General features: G+C 44.1%; 1 protein-coding gene across 5 annotated transcripts in view; it reads left to right on the top strand.

The window, feature by feature from the left end:
- ARID1B (AT-rich interaction domain 1B) overlaps positions 1-18,056 on the top strand; it is a 525,082-nt gene that overhangs the window by 349,938 nt on the left and 157,088 nt on the right. For all 5 annotated transcript variants that reach the window (XM_042445231.1, XM_042445228.1, XM_042445230.1 and 2 more), the window contains exon 6: positions 12,651-12,894. In XM_042445231.1, coding sequence (XP_042301165.1) covers positions 12,651-12,894 — 244 coding nt within the window. The remainder of the gene's footprint in view (positions 1-12,650; positions 12,895-18,056) is intronic.

The raw sequence follows: 18,056 nt of genomic DNA, 5'->3' as shown, positions 1-18,056 counted from the left end.
GGAATCTAGCTATGAAAACCAGCCAAGGTGTATCAGTAAAGCATAGGTTAGTGCAGCATTGGAGTAAATGAAGCATTACAACAGTAAAACTAAAACCACTGTGTAAGTGAAACATACCTACGCAGAAGAAGTAATTGTAGCTTCAACTATTCCTATCTCTAGGAAATCATTTCCTCAGCCTCTGCCAGAAAAAGGCAGAATTTTCAGGCATGCCTTTGGGGTTGGCATGTGGACTTCCTTTTCTTTAAAAGGATACAGCAATTTCCCAACCTGCCAAATTTCCCCAAAAAGATAAATATAAATACTATAGCTTGAGGATCTCTTGGCATGAATGAGATGCAGTCAAGTCCCTTTGTTCTTGCAGGCATTGTAGATCTTACTGTACTTATAAAAGAAGAATAGAGTTAGAGCCCTGCTGACTAAATTGTCCTCCAGAGAAATATTAGTTACAGAGTTCTTTGTTAACAAGACTCCTTGTTTAAACTGCTGTGGAACTTCTCTCATTTTACTAGCGTCTTTCCAAACAGTAACTTTGTATTTTATATATTTATGGCAAATAAATTACATGACGGACATATAAAAAAGTATGCACACATAAAGTGGCTAAGATGTCCACTGCTATAAAAATATAAACAGATGTTCCATGTTGCAATATTTGCAGTATTGACTTAGTCTGTTTCTTTTAACAGTGGCAACATTATCATGGTATGAGAGAATTTTTACCTTTTTGTTATTCACATCTCTACTTTTAATGTGTGATTTGATGGCAGTATGGTGTAGTGGTTTGAGTGCTGGACTACAACTCTGGAGATCAAGGTTTGATTTCCACTTGGAAGCCCTCTGAGTGACCTTGGGTCACTCAGCCCCAGAAAACCTCATGGTAGGTTGGCCTTGGGATCACCATAGGTCAGAAACAACTCGAAGGCACACAACAACGTGGTATTTTAAATTTGAACCTTTCAAGAAGTCAGAAGAAAACAGTCTAGGTTTAGAATCACATAAAGTGAAAAGGGAAATGCAAAGAATGTTATTTTTAAAGTGTTAATCATTTTGAAGTATTAGTAACTTGGACATCATAAAAAATGTAAACAAGTTTACATGATTTGTGTTCTTATGTGTGTGTGTCTATGTGAGTGTAGAGGGAGAGACAGAAAGAGTTTGATGATGTTTTATGCATCTTGTTAGAGTTTTTTTAGGACTGTGTAATGTTTATAACATCAGCAATGGGAAGAATATACTCTTTTGAAGACAGGTGATATGATTTTCTGCTTTCTTGCTTGATAACTGATGTTTTTGTTGCTGTACTATCCAGTCCTATCATGAATACGCCAAAGGAAGCCCCATTGAGTTCAGTGGAAAATGTGTGTGTTTGGGTGTGTACGTGAGAAGTTAAATGAGTTACATAATATTCTTGTATCTTTACACATCTGGGGAGGAAACCCTGCTGATAACTTGTTTTTCTTCTTCGTGGTCTCTGCTAATCACACAAATGGGTTTATTCTGCACCTGCGCAGGAATACTCGGAAACTTCTAGAATCTCTGGGCAGAATAAGATGTATCTTTCTGCAACTTTTTGGCGGTAGCTCCGCCCACCCCCATATAAGGCCCCTGGTGGCCCGCTCCTCTTCAGTGCCTTCATTTCGCCACGCTGAGCAGCTCGAGGAACTTCGCTAGCTTCGTTTCTCAATAAGAATAGGATCTCTGGCTAAATTGACCTTGGAACGGAATTGACCATTCCTACGGACCCCCCACTTAATCCTGACGACTTCGGCTGATTTGGACAATGGACCTCGGCTTGTTTGACCACTCTAACGGACCTCCATGGCCTCTTTTAAGAGGTGTACCAACTGTGGGGTAAAGATTCCCATGGCCGATGGCCATGACAAATGTGTTCTCTGCCTGGGGGAGGCCCACATAATGAGCTCCTGCTCCTACTGCAAGGCGATGTCCACACAGGCCCTCAAGAACCGGGACCGGACCTTGAAAGCGGCCCTCTATGACAAGGTTCTCGGCCAACCACTAGCCTTGCCCACCTCGGGAGATGGGGATGCCAAATCTTCCAAGGCCCCCAAAAAGAGGCAAGGAGACAAGCAAAAGGCCTCCAAGTCCACCGCTGCGGAACATAGCGCCAAGCGGGCTCGCTCGGCATCTCCTCCACCTAAGTCCCGACGCAAGGGTCCCCCGAGCACGGTCTCTGTACCGCCACCGGACTCTAGACCCTTGATCGTCCCGTCACCTGAGGCTAGATCAGCGACAACTCCGATCCCGCCCACAGCGGTACAGTCGACATTGGTCCCGGTCCCATTGGAGCCTCGAGTATTGATTTCCAGCCATCTCTCCGTACCATCTGAGGACCTCCAGATTGTGAACTTGGAACACTCCTCAGAGTCTGAAGGGGAAATCCCAGATTCGGATGCTCCGCCTTCCCCTCAGAGGGCCAGACCCAGGTCCCGCTCACGCTCCCGGGACAGACGACGGGCCCGTTCCCGTACACCATCACGGGCTATACCCCGGAACCGTTCTCCCCACCGCAAGGATCGAGGGGCGCTCGGCACAGAGGCAGATGAGGCTTGTGCTTATGATACACCGGATAGAGGCCTCCCTGACCGGGATCTCTTCGAGGCTTACCCAGACCTCATTTATGACCATCACACTGGTCAGTACCTACTACCTGTGGCCCCATCTCATCTTCGCCGGAACCTTCCTGGGCCCACCAGAACCAAGACAGCTCCTCACCAGCTGGACATTGTCTTTGATACAGACAACCGTCCCCTGACCCCCAGAAGAGAGGACTCGCCTGCCACCGGCCGTTTGAGCCGCTCACGGTCCCGATCTCCAACGCGCTCCCGTTCGAGATCTCCCATGTCGGACACAGAGACCCCCCTTTCCTTCGTGGAACCGGCGGTGCCCTCTCCAACCGATGATGTCAGAGCTTTTGCCAACCGCGTCATTAGGATGGCTGATGCCCTGAAATTAGAGGTCGCCCATCCTGATGAAGATGCCCTGGACCCAGTTGAAAGAAGGATCCATGGCTCGGCGCCAGCACCACCCGCTCTGGCCTACCTTCCATCGCTGGAAAAGATTGCGAAGAGGTCCTGGGATACTCCTGCCACCATTGCGTCCACCTCTCGCAAGATAGAGAACCTATATAGGGTGACGCCATCAGCACCCTCCTGGCTCTCTAGCCATCCTAAGCCCAACTCGGCTATTGTTGAAGGGGCCCAGACAACCTTTGCCCCTCGCCCATCCTCTTCTCCCATAGATAAGGACAGCAAGAAGTTGGATGGACTTGCCAAAAAGTTTTATGCCTCTGCGGCACTTGACATGAAGATAGCCAATTACGCCGCATGCATGGGGGCCTATATACAGTTGTTAACGGAGAAGATGGACCCTACCATTCTGGAGCTCCCGGAGGACAGAAAACGAATGATGATCGCCCTCCGGAACGAGATCCATCTCATGGCAGGACAACAGATCATCTCTGCCAGACACTCCACGGACTGCACGTCCCAAGTATTGTCGGGATCCATAGCTCTCCATCGGTATGCATGGCTTCGCTCCTCAGAGCTGACACCTCAGGCCAGGGCGGCTATAGAGGACATGCCCTTCGACAATTCGGGGCTGTTCAACAAGGAGACAGATGAGAAGCTGAACTTTCGATACCGAATGAAGACAGCGGCCAGAAAGCATGGCATGTCGACATCTTCTTCAAAGTCACCACGCCAAAGATACGGTACGCACCGACCATGGTACCCCTCATCCCAGTACTGCTTTCAGCCTCAAGACTGGCCTTATCAGGCCACGGAGAGATCATCTCATCCTCCTCCTTCTCATTCTCCCTCTGCTCCATCTGATTGTTGCCAGCCCTCTCAGCCCAAGTTCCAACAGGGCTATAAGAAAAAGGACTCCCGGGGCAAAAGGAGATACTGAAGTTCCCCTGCGCACTCCGTCCCCGTTTTTCATGATAGACTAAGACCCTTCTTCAACACCTGGGCATCTATCACATCTGACTCTTGGGCACTAAACATCGTCCGCTGGGGTTATGCCCTTGAGTTCTCCAAGCTCCCTCCCACCGGGGCTCTCATTTCCACCACCCCCTCGGACACCCTTCTCGACGAAGTGCGCATGTTATTACATAAGGGTGCCATCGAGCCCGTGCCCCCCTCTCGGGCCCGATATTGCTTTTTTTCCAGATACTTTACTGTTCCAAAGAAGGACTTTGACCTTAGGCCTATAATGGATTTGCGGGGTCTCAACTCTTTTATTATCTGCAAGCGTTTCCGTATGGTAACTCTGGCCTCTGTTCTGCCACTCTTACAGAAGGATGCCTGGTTCGTGACGCTGGACCTGAAAGACGCCTACTTCCACATTTCCATAAGGGAAGACCATCGCAGGTTTCTCGCGTTCACCGTGGGACCCAAGATCTTTCAGTACAAGGTCCTGCCCTTCGGCCTCTCTACAGCCCCACGGGTCTTCACGAAGTGCATGGCACCCGTGGTGGCATATCTGCGCCAGAAGGGATAACGGTCTTTCCATACCTAGACGACTGGCTCTTCACTGCATCCTCTCAAGAACTGCTTCTCAAAGACGTCGAGTTCACCCTCTCTCTTCTCGAGGCTTTAGGACTCCAAGTCAACTTCGACAAATCGAACCTACTACCCACCAAATGCATAGACTTCATCGGTACGACATTGGACTCAGTGCTACAGCGGGCGTTCCTGCCAGAGGCACGATTCCACGCACTGACTGCGGCAATCTCCCCTTGCATCCATCAAAGACGCCTGCAGGCCCGGCATGTCCAGGTTGCGATGGGTCATTTGGCCTCCACCACTTTTGTCACCCCGAGGGCGAGGCTTCGGCTCAGACCACTGCAATCCTGGTTCCTGTCCGTGTTCGATCCCACCCGTGACTCACCGTCCAAACTACTCACCATCCCGAGAACTGTTCAAAGGTCTCTACGATGGTGGCTCCATCCCGACAACGTGTGTGTCGGTATGCCGTTCTCCCCACGCCGGCCAGACATCACCCTTACCATGGACGCATCCCTGCAGGGCTGGGGTGCACATGCCTTGGGCCTGACAGATGGTCACCAGCGGAGTCGATACTCCACATCAACATGTTGGAGATGCTCGCTGTGGAAAAAAGCGCTCAGGGCTTTCCAAACGGTTCTGACAGACAAAGTGGTCCTATTACTCACTGACAACACCACCGTGATGTACTACCTGAACAAACAAGGTGGCACAAAGTCAAGGACGCTTCTCTCAATCACCCTCCGCATCTGGGAATGGTGCATCCTTCACAGAATTCTACAGCAAAGCATTCATCTCCCAGGAGATCAAAACGGCCTGGCAGACCAGCTCAGCAGGTCCACCACCACCTGTCACGAATGGAGGCTACATCCCGAGGTAGTCAGCCGCCTGTTTTCAATGTGGGGGATCCCACAGATGGGCTTATTTGCAACCCATCTAAACACCCACACTCCAGTGTTCTGCTCACGGACCCGGGCGCCCGGCTCCAAGGGAGACGCTTTCCAATTTCCATGGTCACAGGGACTCCTGTACGCCTTCCCCCCGTTCCCACTTGTAACGAGGGTGCTGTCAAAGATGATGACAGACCGCTCAAACTCAATCCTGATCACCCCATGGTGGCCCAGACAACCATGGTTTGCTCCACTCCTTCGACTTGCCCAGGAGTACCTTCGACTCGATTATCATCCAGATCTCCTGTCCCTGCACGTGGGCCAAGTCCTCCATCCCGAGATGCACTCTCTCCCATTGGTAGCATGGAGGATACGGTACTGACGACACTTCCAACCAACGTCCAGACCGTGTTGCTGGCGGCTCAGAAACCTTCCACCCAGAGGTCTTATGGCTACAAATGGGATAGGTTCCTTACCTTCCTACGAAACAGAACCATCCCTCCATCTCAAGTCTCCATCCCGACGGTCTTGGAATTTCTCATGACACTCTCAGACGCCGGTCTCTCTCTGAGTTCAATAAAATGCTACCTCTCTGCCATATCATCCCACTACTTTTTCCATGGTAAACCATCTTTGTTTGCTGACAAGAGGTTCCTGAAGGGATTCAACAACCTACATCCCCCAGCTTCCATCCCGACGTTGGCATGGAGCCTAGACACAGTCCTGGCACAACTGACTTCCAAACCATTTGAACCCATGGCTACTGCTGATTTAAGGCTCCTGACGTGGAAAACAGCCTTTTTGGTGGCCATCACTTCAGCTCGTCGAGCTGGCGAACTGTGCGCCCTTCGAGCTGACCAACCCTTTCTACACTTCCACAAGGACAAAGTGGTTCTCCGTACGGACATTACTTTTCTACCGAAGGTGGTGTCTGCATTCCACATGAACCAGGACATTGTCTTGCCCACGTTGGCTCCGAACCCGACCACTGACTCTGAACGCCAGATGCATGCTTTAGATGTCCGTAGGGCACTGGCATTCTACCTGGACAGGACATCGGACACAAGGCGTTCAGAGAGACTTTTTGTTTGTTATTCTGAAGCCAAAAGGGGACTGCCTGTATCAGCTCAGAGGTTTTCTAAGTGGGTGGTTAGCACCATCCGCTTGTGCTATGAGCTGGCAGGCAAACCTGTCCCTAGTCGGGTTCGAGCCCATGCAACACGGGCGGTAGCTGCATCCTCTGCCTTTGTGTCTGGTGTTCCCCTAGAGGATGTTTGCAAGGCTGCTGTCTGGTCTCAACCATTGACTTTCATCAGACACTACAGGCTGGACACTAGGGCCAGACATGAAGCGGCATTTGGGAGGGCAGTGTTACTCTCTGCCATTCATTAATCTGATTGTTGTGTCAAATAAATCACACAAGGTTATTTGATTACATTCTTTATTCAGTGTTTACTGATGTGTACCTGGTGGCTTTATTACCTGTGACACTCCCTCCTCCTCCTCCGACTTTAGCTTGCTAGTCTAAACCCATTTGTGTGATTCGCAGAGACCACGAAGAAGAAGGACAGGTTGCCTACCTGTAACTGTGTTTCTTCGAGTGGTCATCTGCGAATTCACACAAACCCACCCATCCTTCCCCTCAGTGTCTCGCTCACTAATGATGCTTGCTGTCGCGCTCTTGCAGCTTATTCGGAACTGAAGAGGAGCGGGCCACCAGGGGCCTAATATGGGGGTGGGCAGAGCTACCGCCAAAAAGTTGCAGAAAGATACATCTTATTCTGCCCAGAGATTCTAGAAGTTTCCAAGTATTCCTGCGCAGGCGCAGAATAAACCCATTTGTGTGAATTCGCAGATGACCACTCGAAGAAACACAGTTACAGATAGGCAACCTGTCCTTTAGAAGATTGGAGAGTGACATGGAGGGGGTCAAAAAGGGCTAGTTTGAAAAGGCATGCATAGCATTTGAAAACGCTGCTTGCTTTTATTTCCCCCTCCCTCCCTAGCTTCTCTTTTTGGACACAATATAGCTGCTTAAGCAGAATGGGCATCACGTGTGCCTCTTTTGATTTTATGAATGAGCTGTGTCAGACTTGGGAGGAAATCCCTCAAAAGCATGCACTTGAGGGAATGCCTGAGACATGTCACTCAATCTGCCCCCACGGGGGATTAGTCAAATAAAAAGTGGGAATTTGACCTGATTTGGAGGGGAGGAGCAGGAATAACCACTCTAGATATATTCCTTTCCTCTCAGCTTTTCTCCGTTTGCACATTCACTGAGGGAGCCGAAGATAAATTGTTGCATTACCGTGGGCTCTCGGGTATTGCCTTGATCCCTGAACTACAAATCATTTTATCCTTCACTATGTTACATACTTAATAACATTTTCAAACATTACTTGGCCTTATAAAACAGGTTACCTGCAGTTCAGAAAATGTTATCAATTTCTTGGCTGCTGTCTGAATGGAATGGCTACCCTAAATGTGGTATTGTGCATTATTGTAACATGTTTCCCTCAGGGGCACATGATTTCTTTCTCTCCTTCTATCTTTTCTTTTTTACAATGCAGAAGATTGGTATTCATTTTAAACAACTGAACCTATCTGGAGGGGTTTTGTTTTCATATTTTATTGTATTCTTTGCAGCCTGTGTTTGTTTTTATCAGCTATTTCTGCTGCATTTGTTACACACTTGACTTTGTTCAAGGATGCACTTTATTATATCAAGAAGAAACTGTTACTGTATGTCAAATGTATCTCTGCTTATAGATGAAAGCGGCTTCTGAAAGTCTCATGTAAGTTTTCCTGGATACTAATACAAATTGGGCAGACCATATTGGTAAACAGTAGTATGTCTCATTCCATGAGGAGAAAATTGTTTAGATTCATGGTTTTATAAATACAACAAACATAATTTCTTTATCATTTTTTGTTGTTGTTGTTGTTGGAAAGCGTTCCTAGTATGGCAAACTGACAATGGTTGGAATCTAGACATGGGCTGCATCCATACTGCAGAAATAATCCGGTTTAACACCACTTTAACTGCCATGGCTCAATGCTATGGAATTCTGGGAATGGTAGTTTTGTGAGATATTTAGCTTTCTTTGTCAACAAACTACCATTTCCAGAATTCCATAGTATTGAGCCATGGCAGTTAAAGTGCTATCAATTCAGATATTTTTCCTGCATTGTGGATGCACCCATGGTTGCACTTAAAGTAGACCCAGTGAAATCAATGGAACTTACATTAGTTATCTATTTAAAAAACACCGATTCCAGTGGATCACTCTAGGTATGACTAGGTCCCGGGATCCTTTAGCTAATGTGTGCCTATCTGTAAAAGAGAATAAAATCAATCCAAAATCTGATGCCTTCTCTTTTTTCAGCAAACTTGCGTGGTGGAAAGACCAGTCTCATTTTGCAACTGATGACATCAAAGGCAATTACTAAAGCCTTTGGGGCCTAATTGGTTTTAGAATGATAACATCACACATGTGCCTGGTTTTAAATAATTTTAAACTATGTAAAGCCAGTTTGATCTATCTTCTTTTAGCTTCTTAAATTATTTCATATATTTGTAGTCCTTCAAAATCATTTGTTTACTGTTTTAAGTTGATCATTATTGTTTATTATTTTGTTGTTTATTATTATTTAGACTTTCAGATATAGGGTAGAATATGTACATATTTCAATAAACAATAAATAAATTGCAAAGGTATGGAAGTACATATCTGTTAACCATCAGAAATAGCCCACATTTTTATTTACTATTAATAATACTAATGGAAGGAATTTTAACCACATCATGGAAACAAGGTATTGTCTTCTTTATACATCCAAGGGTCCTGTGTTTCTGGAAGCAGTATAACTGAAAGCTGAATAGCAAGTTCAATTTCCCTAAGCATTGCATCCCCATTCTGGGTACGATTGCATCTCTTATAGTCCTACTTTTGTCACACTTCAAAAGAGGCACAGGCTTTGGGGAAAGTACAAGATGGTAACCTTGCTTAGAACAGGTTTTTAATCACTGTCACTGTTTGTTCTATTGCTCTAAGCCTCCTTTGTAGCTTGCACAGTACTGAAGGGGGAACCTACGCTTCAGTGAGTGTTGAATGGCTGCCTTGTTGCCTAGAGACATGGGGATCATAGAGGATAAAAGCTGCTACATTTGGCATTGGCATGTGCCTTTTTACAGATAGGGTTTGTTGTTGTGTGCCTTCAAGTCGTTTCTGACTTAGGGCGACCCTAAAATGAACCTATTATGGGATTTTCTTGACAAGATCTGTTCAGAGGCGCTTTGCCATTGCCTTCCCCCATGGCTGAGAGTGTGTGATTTGCCCAAGGTCACCAAGTGGGTTTGATGGTTGAACTGGAAATTGAACCCTGGTCTCATAGTTCAACATTCGAACCACTAAGCCACACTCACTCTCTGGGAAAGAGTGCTGTCATCTAAGTGCCCTGGATCCAGCTTCCCCATTGGTGATTCTGTGATGCTGAAGTTCAGAGATGTTATGTTTATTGCAAGGGAAATTATTAAATTGTGGAATACTAAGCTATCGGCGTGAGAGCCAGCATGGTGTAGTGGTTTAAGCATTGGCTACGACTCTGGAAAACAGGGTTCAAATGCCTGCTCAGCCATGGAAATGCACTGAGTGACCTTGGGCAAGTCACATGCTCTCAGCCTCAGAAGAAGGCAACGGCAAACCTCCTTTGAACAAATTTGTCAAGAAAACCCCATGATAGTGTTGTTGGCAATGACTTAAGGCACACAACAAAAACAAGCTCTCCAATATAAAGTGGTGCCTTGAAATCCAATGTGCCCTAAATCTGGGTTAGCGGTATAAGTGTGTATTTCCCATTAATTATCGCTAAGTTCCATCCCTGGTGCATGACAGTAGCTTACATGAACTGGTATAGGCAGAAGTCATGGATGTTTTGAGTACTCTGCATGAAAGTCTATTGAGACGGGAAGGTTCAGGAATGTTTAGGCATCACACACTGAAATCAAGCTCTCATTCCAAGCTCTCGGGACAATAGCAGTAATGGAATAGGGATGTCTTCTGGATTGGCTGGTTTTGTTTTTATTCAGGAGCCTTACAACAGATAACCTAAAAAGATTCTGAGAGAAGATGAGGATTAATCTTTGGCTCTTCTAATTCTCTTGCTAACCTTGTTGCAGTGTCCTACCTTTCCCCAAGTTTTCTTTTTACCAGGGTTCTCCTTTGTGTGGGAATCATTCAGGCTGCCCTCAGAGACCATCTCTATGTTCCATCTGCCCCAACCCTCTTTTTAAAATAAACTGACTAAGGAATAGGGACTAAACCATAATGGGATGTGATTTGGGCCTAAAATAAAGTATCACACACACACACGTACTGTGTTTTAAGCCAAAATCCTATTTTTGAGCTTTCTTTCTAGTTATTTTCAGGAGAAACGGGAGGTCTGGGATGGATAGGAAATGAATCATATAACTGTAGGTGTAGAGACAGGTTATATGGCATCAGACACTTAGTGTATGAGATCTGTATTCTTTTTCTGGGGCTTGCATATGTTTGTTACTGCACCACAATTGGCTCTTGTGCTGGGCAAAATCCTTGCACAGAGCACAATTTAGGGTGATAGTCATTTTGGACTCACTGCCCAATCTATGTTTTTCATGTGCAACCTGTAATTATAGCTTTCTGTAAGTATAAGCGTTATGACATTATCAAGAAAGGAACCAACCTCTGAAATAGAATAGGATTTGAATTATCTGCCTCTTCTTTCACTGTACCCTCAGCCTTCCCCCTTGCTTACCACCTTATACTCAGATTGTTTCATTCCATTGTATACACCCCTGGTACTATGGTAAAATTGTATACACCCCTGGTACTATGGTAGTGTTTTCTCCACCTGCTCAAGTCTGCTATAGGACATAGAATCATAGAAGTTTCTTTTGCTGGCGTTGCAGAATTTAACACACCATTTATTACAGCTTCAGTTATTTTTTAGCTCTGTGTTCCAATGTTATAATTCACAGTTATAGAAAATAATGAAATACTGTAAAATCCAACTCTTGAAGCCTGAGGGGTATTTTAAATGGGCGCATTGTGTTTACTACAGCAGTGTGTAAGCAGTACACCAGAGCAAACCTTGCATTAATGTACTTCCACCTCCAGTATGACAAGGGATTAGGGCATTGCTTTTTCTACCTGATTTAAAGGTGAATGAAAATATTGTGTTGCAGCATCAACGTATTTTAAAACTTTACCTTATATCAGTAGCTGAATAGGATAAATAATGGCACAAAATATTAATCTAATAGACCCACAAAATTAAATACTAAGAATACTGTATAAATAAAATGCACAATTGGACATCTGTGTAATATCCTAGCGATCTAGGTGAGTGTCTGGGGAGCTCCATGAAAGATTCACTGAGAATTTTTTTTATCAGTGGTTCACCTTACAGTCGTGCTGTAGCAGCAAAAAAATAAGTTGAAGTCTGCTTTTGTTGGCCCTCTGTTCCCTGTCCTGACTCCCTGGAAAGTGAATCTGGACATGGGCTACTTATTTCCCATGGCTTTTTGTGACATAGGCTGCATCTGCACTGCAGAATTAATACAGTTTGACACTGCTTTAACTGCCATGGCTCAGTGCTATGGAATTCTGGGCTTTGTAGTTTTCTGTGGCACCAGAGTTTTCTGACACAGAAGGCTAAATAGCTCACAAAACTACAAATCCCAGAATTGCATAGCACTGAGCCATAGCAGTTAAAGTTGTTTCAAGCACATTAATGGAGCCCTGGTGGCGCAAATGGAGCCCTGGTGGCGCAGTGGTTAAATGCCTGTACTGCAGCCATTCACTCGAAACCACAAGGTTGCGAGTTCAAGACCAGCAAAAGGGCCCAAGCTCGACTCAGGCTTGCATCCTTCCGAGGTCGCTAAAATGAGTACCCAGACTGTTGGGGGCAAATTAGCTTACTTGCTAATTAGCTTACTTGCTGTTCACCGCTACGATCTTTGGAATAGCGGTATATAAACAAAACATATTATTATTATTATTATTATTTCTGCAATGCAGATACAGCCAAAGGGGGAAAAACCGATTTGTTTATCATGCCTGGGGCAGTATTTTAATGACACCTGTCCCAAATTGAAAGGTGTTCTATCCCTTCTGATGCCCTGGATGCTTTACCTTGAATATTAGTTTCTACTGCTCTTCTTTCAATTTCCTCCCCTCTTTCTTCTCAGGATTTATCGGGCTCCATTGATGACCTGCCTACAGGAACTGAAGCAGCACTGAGTTCAGCAGTTAGTGCATCAGGTTCTACAAGCAGTCAAGGAGAGCAGAGCAACCCAGCACAGTCACCTTTCTCCCCACATGCCTCCCCACATCTGTCCAGCATTCCTGGGGGCCCTTCCCCTTCCCCTGTGGGTTCTCCTGTTGGAAGCAACCAGTCAAGATCTGGTCCCATTTCTCCTGCAAGTATACCAGGTAAACAGTCGGCTGAATAAATTTCTAGCTGACTTCTAACATGTATGTGTCTCTCTGTGTGTGAGCATAATATTTCCTGCAGCCTTAGTTTATGCCTGTCTTGGGCAAGTGTTTCCTGTTTAAGGCAGGTATTCTGTCATCCATATTAAGAGATGACGACTGGGATAGGATGGAGGAACACCTTATGCCTTTGCAAAGTGGGGTTGTATAGGAAGGCATCTTGACAGAATTCCTTTGTCTCCTGACACAAACCAGACTCTTGTTCTCCAAAGGGGCTGATCATAGATCTGTTTTTCATGCTTTGTCCCGCCTTTCCCATAGACAAAAAATGAGACTGCGAATCTGCGTACACCTCCCTAGGAGTAAGCTCTATTGAACACAGTAGTGAGATTTACTGAGAGTAAAAATCCAAAGGGTTGTACTGCACCTCAGTAGCCTTGAAAATGGCAATTTAACTTGTGTTAAATGTTCTTGTCATATATTCTTTCCTTGTCTTTGGCAAATTGTCTTTTCCTGCCCACTGTACCTTGTTTGTCCTGACCTCAATCCTCTTGTATTGCCTCCTGCTATGTATTACTAGGAACTTCTCCGTGTGACATAGATTGGTTCCCTCAATCATTTTCTCTCTAGCAAGTTATTGTAAAACAAGCAGCTGTTGAGTTGCTGATAGCTATAAGGGGGCAATGCCAAAATGTAGCAGGGGGTTCCTTTCTGGGAAGGCGGTTAAAATAAAGGTGTTATGTTCCCAGGGTTTGTTGGCATAAAAGCATTCTTTAGCACTTCCTTTTCTCAAAGATGAAACTGGCAGCTAAAGAAACATCAACATGACACACACACACAACACAGCTTCCAAGTGACTGGTTCTATCTCATGTGATGTGGGCACCTTTTTGCACCAGAGTGCAACTTTCCTTTCTTATATTCTTCATGATCACTCATTGTATGAATGTACTGGCACGCGCCTAATATTAGAGCATCTCTGAACTCCATGTATATTTTTCCCTTTGCAGACTATAAAACTAGGCAGCTATTTCTGATACTCAGTCCACATACTATTTTTATAATGTCCCACCAGTAGCATCTTTGCTTTGGGAATAAAATGAATACTTTATGAGACTAAATTGTCTTTCCCATAAGATATTACACTGCAAGATTTGTTTCTCTGGAGATAAGCAGTCCCTACCTAAAAAAAAAGTTTTTTAAAATTCTCAGATATGGATTTTGGGTAGGGGACATCAGGCATTCATTTCTGTACATTGTATAGTTCTTCATTAATGACTCAGGTTTTACTATTACAATACTGTAATGTGCTGTGTTTATTGGATACTAGTCTAGTACAAAGAGATGCTTGTCATTTAGCAGGCTTGATCTCTCTCTCATATTAACTAAGAAATGGAAGCTGACATGGCATATTATCAAAATGCATTGCTGATGCCAGGAAATGTAGTGAATGCTGACTTGGCTTGCCTCCTGGGCCAAAATTCTCAAGTTACCCAACAAAGCAAAAACATTTAAAAGGCTAGGAGCTTATAGTTCTGTGGCCAGCTCTCATTCCCTAATGGGGATAGTGTTAGGCCTGCAGCAAATGCTCCTGTAGTCAGAGAAACTCCCTATTACAAATTCTGATTCTGATTAAATAAAATTGCCTGGAAAAGTTGAGCATTCCCTGCACCACAGTATTTAAGGCAGCTAACAACTCTGTAATGGGAAAAGATTTTATGAAATCATGGAGAATTGTAAGTGCAGATTAATTCACCGTTAGATCAAAGTTTCCCATTTCTAAAACCAAACACAACTGTCTCACTTGAGACTATTTATAGCCAAGGGTTTGGAGGGTTTGGCTCTTTCTTTAACCTGCTGTAAAAAGAAATGAGTGAAATCGACATGGTCACCCTTGTAAAATTCTCTGTTTTTAAAAAATTAACTCTGAAATCCTTTCCTGATTTTTTAAAAACCTATTCTCACTGCCTTTGCAGGCTAGTTCATACTGTTTATTGTCAAGCAGCACAAAATACAATTGACACTGTACAGATTTCAGAATATTATTATGGCTCTACAATGGAATATTTCACTGTTTTGCATAAAAGGTATTTTTAATTCTTGATTCATTAGTACTACAAAGATCAGGAAGACCTTTGATATGATAAGCTCTCATGACTTACATTCCAAGAAAAATCCTTTTGGTGAAGTTACATGTGCTTTTGTGTCCTCTTTTGGACATTGTGGAAAGAGATATTCACTTCCTCCTGCTGCAAGATTCAACTTTTTCCACCCAAGATAGCTTTCAAGAGCTGGAGCGTGCTGTCACAGGTGTCCAATGACCAGGTTGAGGGAAGTTCCCAGGCACCACCTGGTACTAATCGTAGTTCTTCATCTGGGAGAAGAAGGTTGACCTTGCCCTCCTTGATCTCCAGGAATTTACTGAAGATCTAGGAGGTCAACTGGCTGTGGAATACAGCTAAATGCTGCCTGGTTGTCCCTTCTCTCCAGCCAGTAAATGACCAGGAAGTGTGTTCCAGCAGTTGAAAGTTTCCTTCTGGGAACAGGGGGCATGCCGAACTGCAGGGGTAAAATGTTGCACTCCACCTGTACAGTGTATAATAGTGGCTGCTGCCTACTGTGGACAGCCACTTCTTAGACAAGGATGGTAGATTTAAAGATTTTTCTGGTATATTTTTAGACAGTGAAACAGGAAGAATGCTATTAAAGAATTTTGAGGGAGAAAAGTATATGAATGTTGAGGATCAGTAGGTTTGTGAAGAACAAGTACAGTGGGACCTTGTTATCCGCTGGGGTTTGGTTCCGGGATCTCCTGTGAATAACAAAATCCGTGGATGCTCAAGACCATTAAATACAATGGCAGAGCAAAATGGTGCCCCTTATATAAAATTGAAAATCTAGATTTGCTATCAGAAATTCATAATTTTTAAAAATATTTTCAAGCCATGGATGTTTGAATCCATGTATAAAAAATCCGTGTTATAAGGAGGGCTGACTGTAATAGCCATGTGAGTGGGGCAAATAGTTTGGAAGGGCACTGGAGCTCAGCCATAGGCTTCTAAAATTTTCTTGGTCATCAGTAAAAGAACATGAATTACCAAACTCCTCTCAACATAAAGGAGAACAAATTTGACCTTAAGGAAGCAAAAATTAGATCTCTTGCCCTACTATTGTCTATTCTACCTAGCAGTAAGTTTGTCTGGCAGGTTCATCATTCTGAGATCATATTGCTGCAGATTCCTTTATTTATATACCATCATAAGGTAAATCCTTAAATGTTGGGTAAAGGAAGAAATGAAAAGATGGTCAGCTGCAGAGATTAGCATTGCTTTTTAGGGGGGGAAGGACTTCTGTGCATTTAAAAGTTGCATGGCAGGCAGAGAGTTAGCAGGTAAGGCATGGAAATAAAATAATGAGAAAAGTTACTCTTGCTAAACATCTGCATGTGATGCCCTAGGCCTAATTAAAGATGCAGGTGGCTTATTTGGAAAGGAAATTTGGCAATCCTCTATTGGTCATGTTGCTTACATGGATCTGCTTCTCCGTTGCTGAAATTACATTCAAAATGCTTACCTAAAGCATCTCTTGTGTTAGCCCTGCCTATTTATACTGGAAATCAGATAGATATCAATGAGCACTGTCTATAACATGTAGACCTATGAGGTGGTGAATTGAGAAATATCTCTAGATTTAGCATTCATCTTGTTTTACGATGAAATAAATAGTAGAACAATTCAGTTTCCAGGACTGTTAGTGTCTGTTCCCAATATATAGTAGCAGTTCATGAGTAGCAACAACTTCCTTCACATGGATCAAAGAGAGCAGATACACAGCAGGCTACTCTGTTGGGAAAGGCATCATGCAGTGTTGCCTCATTTGGGTTTCTGTGCAGGCAGCAGCCAAAAATCTTTGGTATCCTAAACAATTTTAATTATAATTCACTGGCTGCAGTCCTTTCACCCTGGTAGGCCAATTTAAACACATTGATTTCAATCAGGCTTAAGCAATGTAAATGCATGCAGGATGGATGCAGAAATGATTTCCTTTCAGATTTTGAGGGTGAGAGCATGGGTAATTTCTATTTATTCTTTATAAAACTTTTCATTGCTTAATTTTGTAATGAGTCGTGGGCTCATTACATATTTAGAATCTCAAATTTAAACATATAAAGCTATAGAGAATCAGTGTGGTGTTGTGGTTTGAGTGTTGGACTATGGCTCTGGAGACAAAGGGGCCATTCAGACTACCTTTTGTATCTAATTGTAACCCAGATTAAAAGTAGGAAGTTCCCATTGGCTTTAACATATCAGGATCAGGGTCTTGCACACCAGATCAAGGGCCAATCCCCCTTAGAGCGGATTTTCCGAAAGTGGATTATTTCCTGTTTCATTTTGGAAAACCCGTTTCTTCCCTGCTGCCATCAAATGTGAACTTGGCCCCGGTCATGATCGGGTCAATTTCAGGGGAGGGGTTTAGGTCAGAGGGTGGGCAGAACAGGCCTCCCCTCTCACAAGCAGCTTTCTCTCTCTCTTTTTTTTTGTCATTTTTATTTTTGATAGATTATGTGAATGCTTGTGCTACAAGTTGATACATATTGATAGAATGAGTCTGTTTGTGCTAAATTTCCCTTTTGTTTGCTTGCTGTTGGCATGGCACTTTGCAAGTGGCATTTTTTTAAAAATTATTTTGTGTGTGTGCGACAGAATATGCGAATGCTTGTGCTACATATGTTTCCCTTTCAATTTGGCAAATTGATATATGCTTGTGATACATGTGTGTGGGAAAAGGAGGGAAAGCAAGCGGATGCAAAGGAAAAGAGAAGGAGAGATTGTATTCTGAGATGAGAAACGTAGAGAAAAAAAAAGGATGCAAAGGAAAAGAGAAAGAGATGGCATTCTGGGATGGGAAAAGGAGAGAAAGCAAGAGGATGCAAAGGAAAAGAGGAGAAATTGCATTCTGAGATGGGAAAAGGAGAGAAAGCAAGTGGATGCAAAGGAGGAGAGAAGGAGAGATTGCATTCTGGGATGGGAAAAGGAGAGAAAGCAAGTGGATGCAAAGGAGGAGAGAAGGAGAGATTGCATTCTGGGATGGGAAACGGAGAGAAAGCAAGTGGATGCAAAGGAGGAGAGAAGGAGAGATTGCATTCTGGGATGGGAAACGGAG

This window comes from Sceloporus undulatus, chromosome 1 (assembly GCF_019175285.1).
Source record: "Sceloporus undulatus isolate JIND9_A2432 ecotype Alabama chromosome 1, SceUnd_v1.1, whole genome shotgun sequence".
NCBI classification, from domain to species: Eukaryota; Metazoa; Chordata; class Lepidosauria; order Squamata; family Phrynosomatidae; genus Sceloporus; species Sceloporus undulatus.
This window is presented reverse-complemented; position numbering and strand designations above follow the sequence as displayed.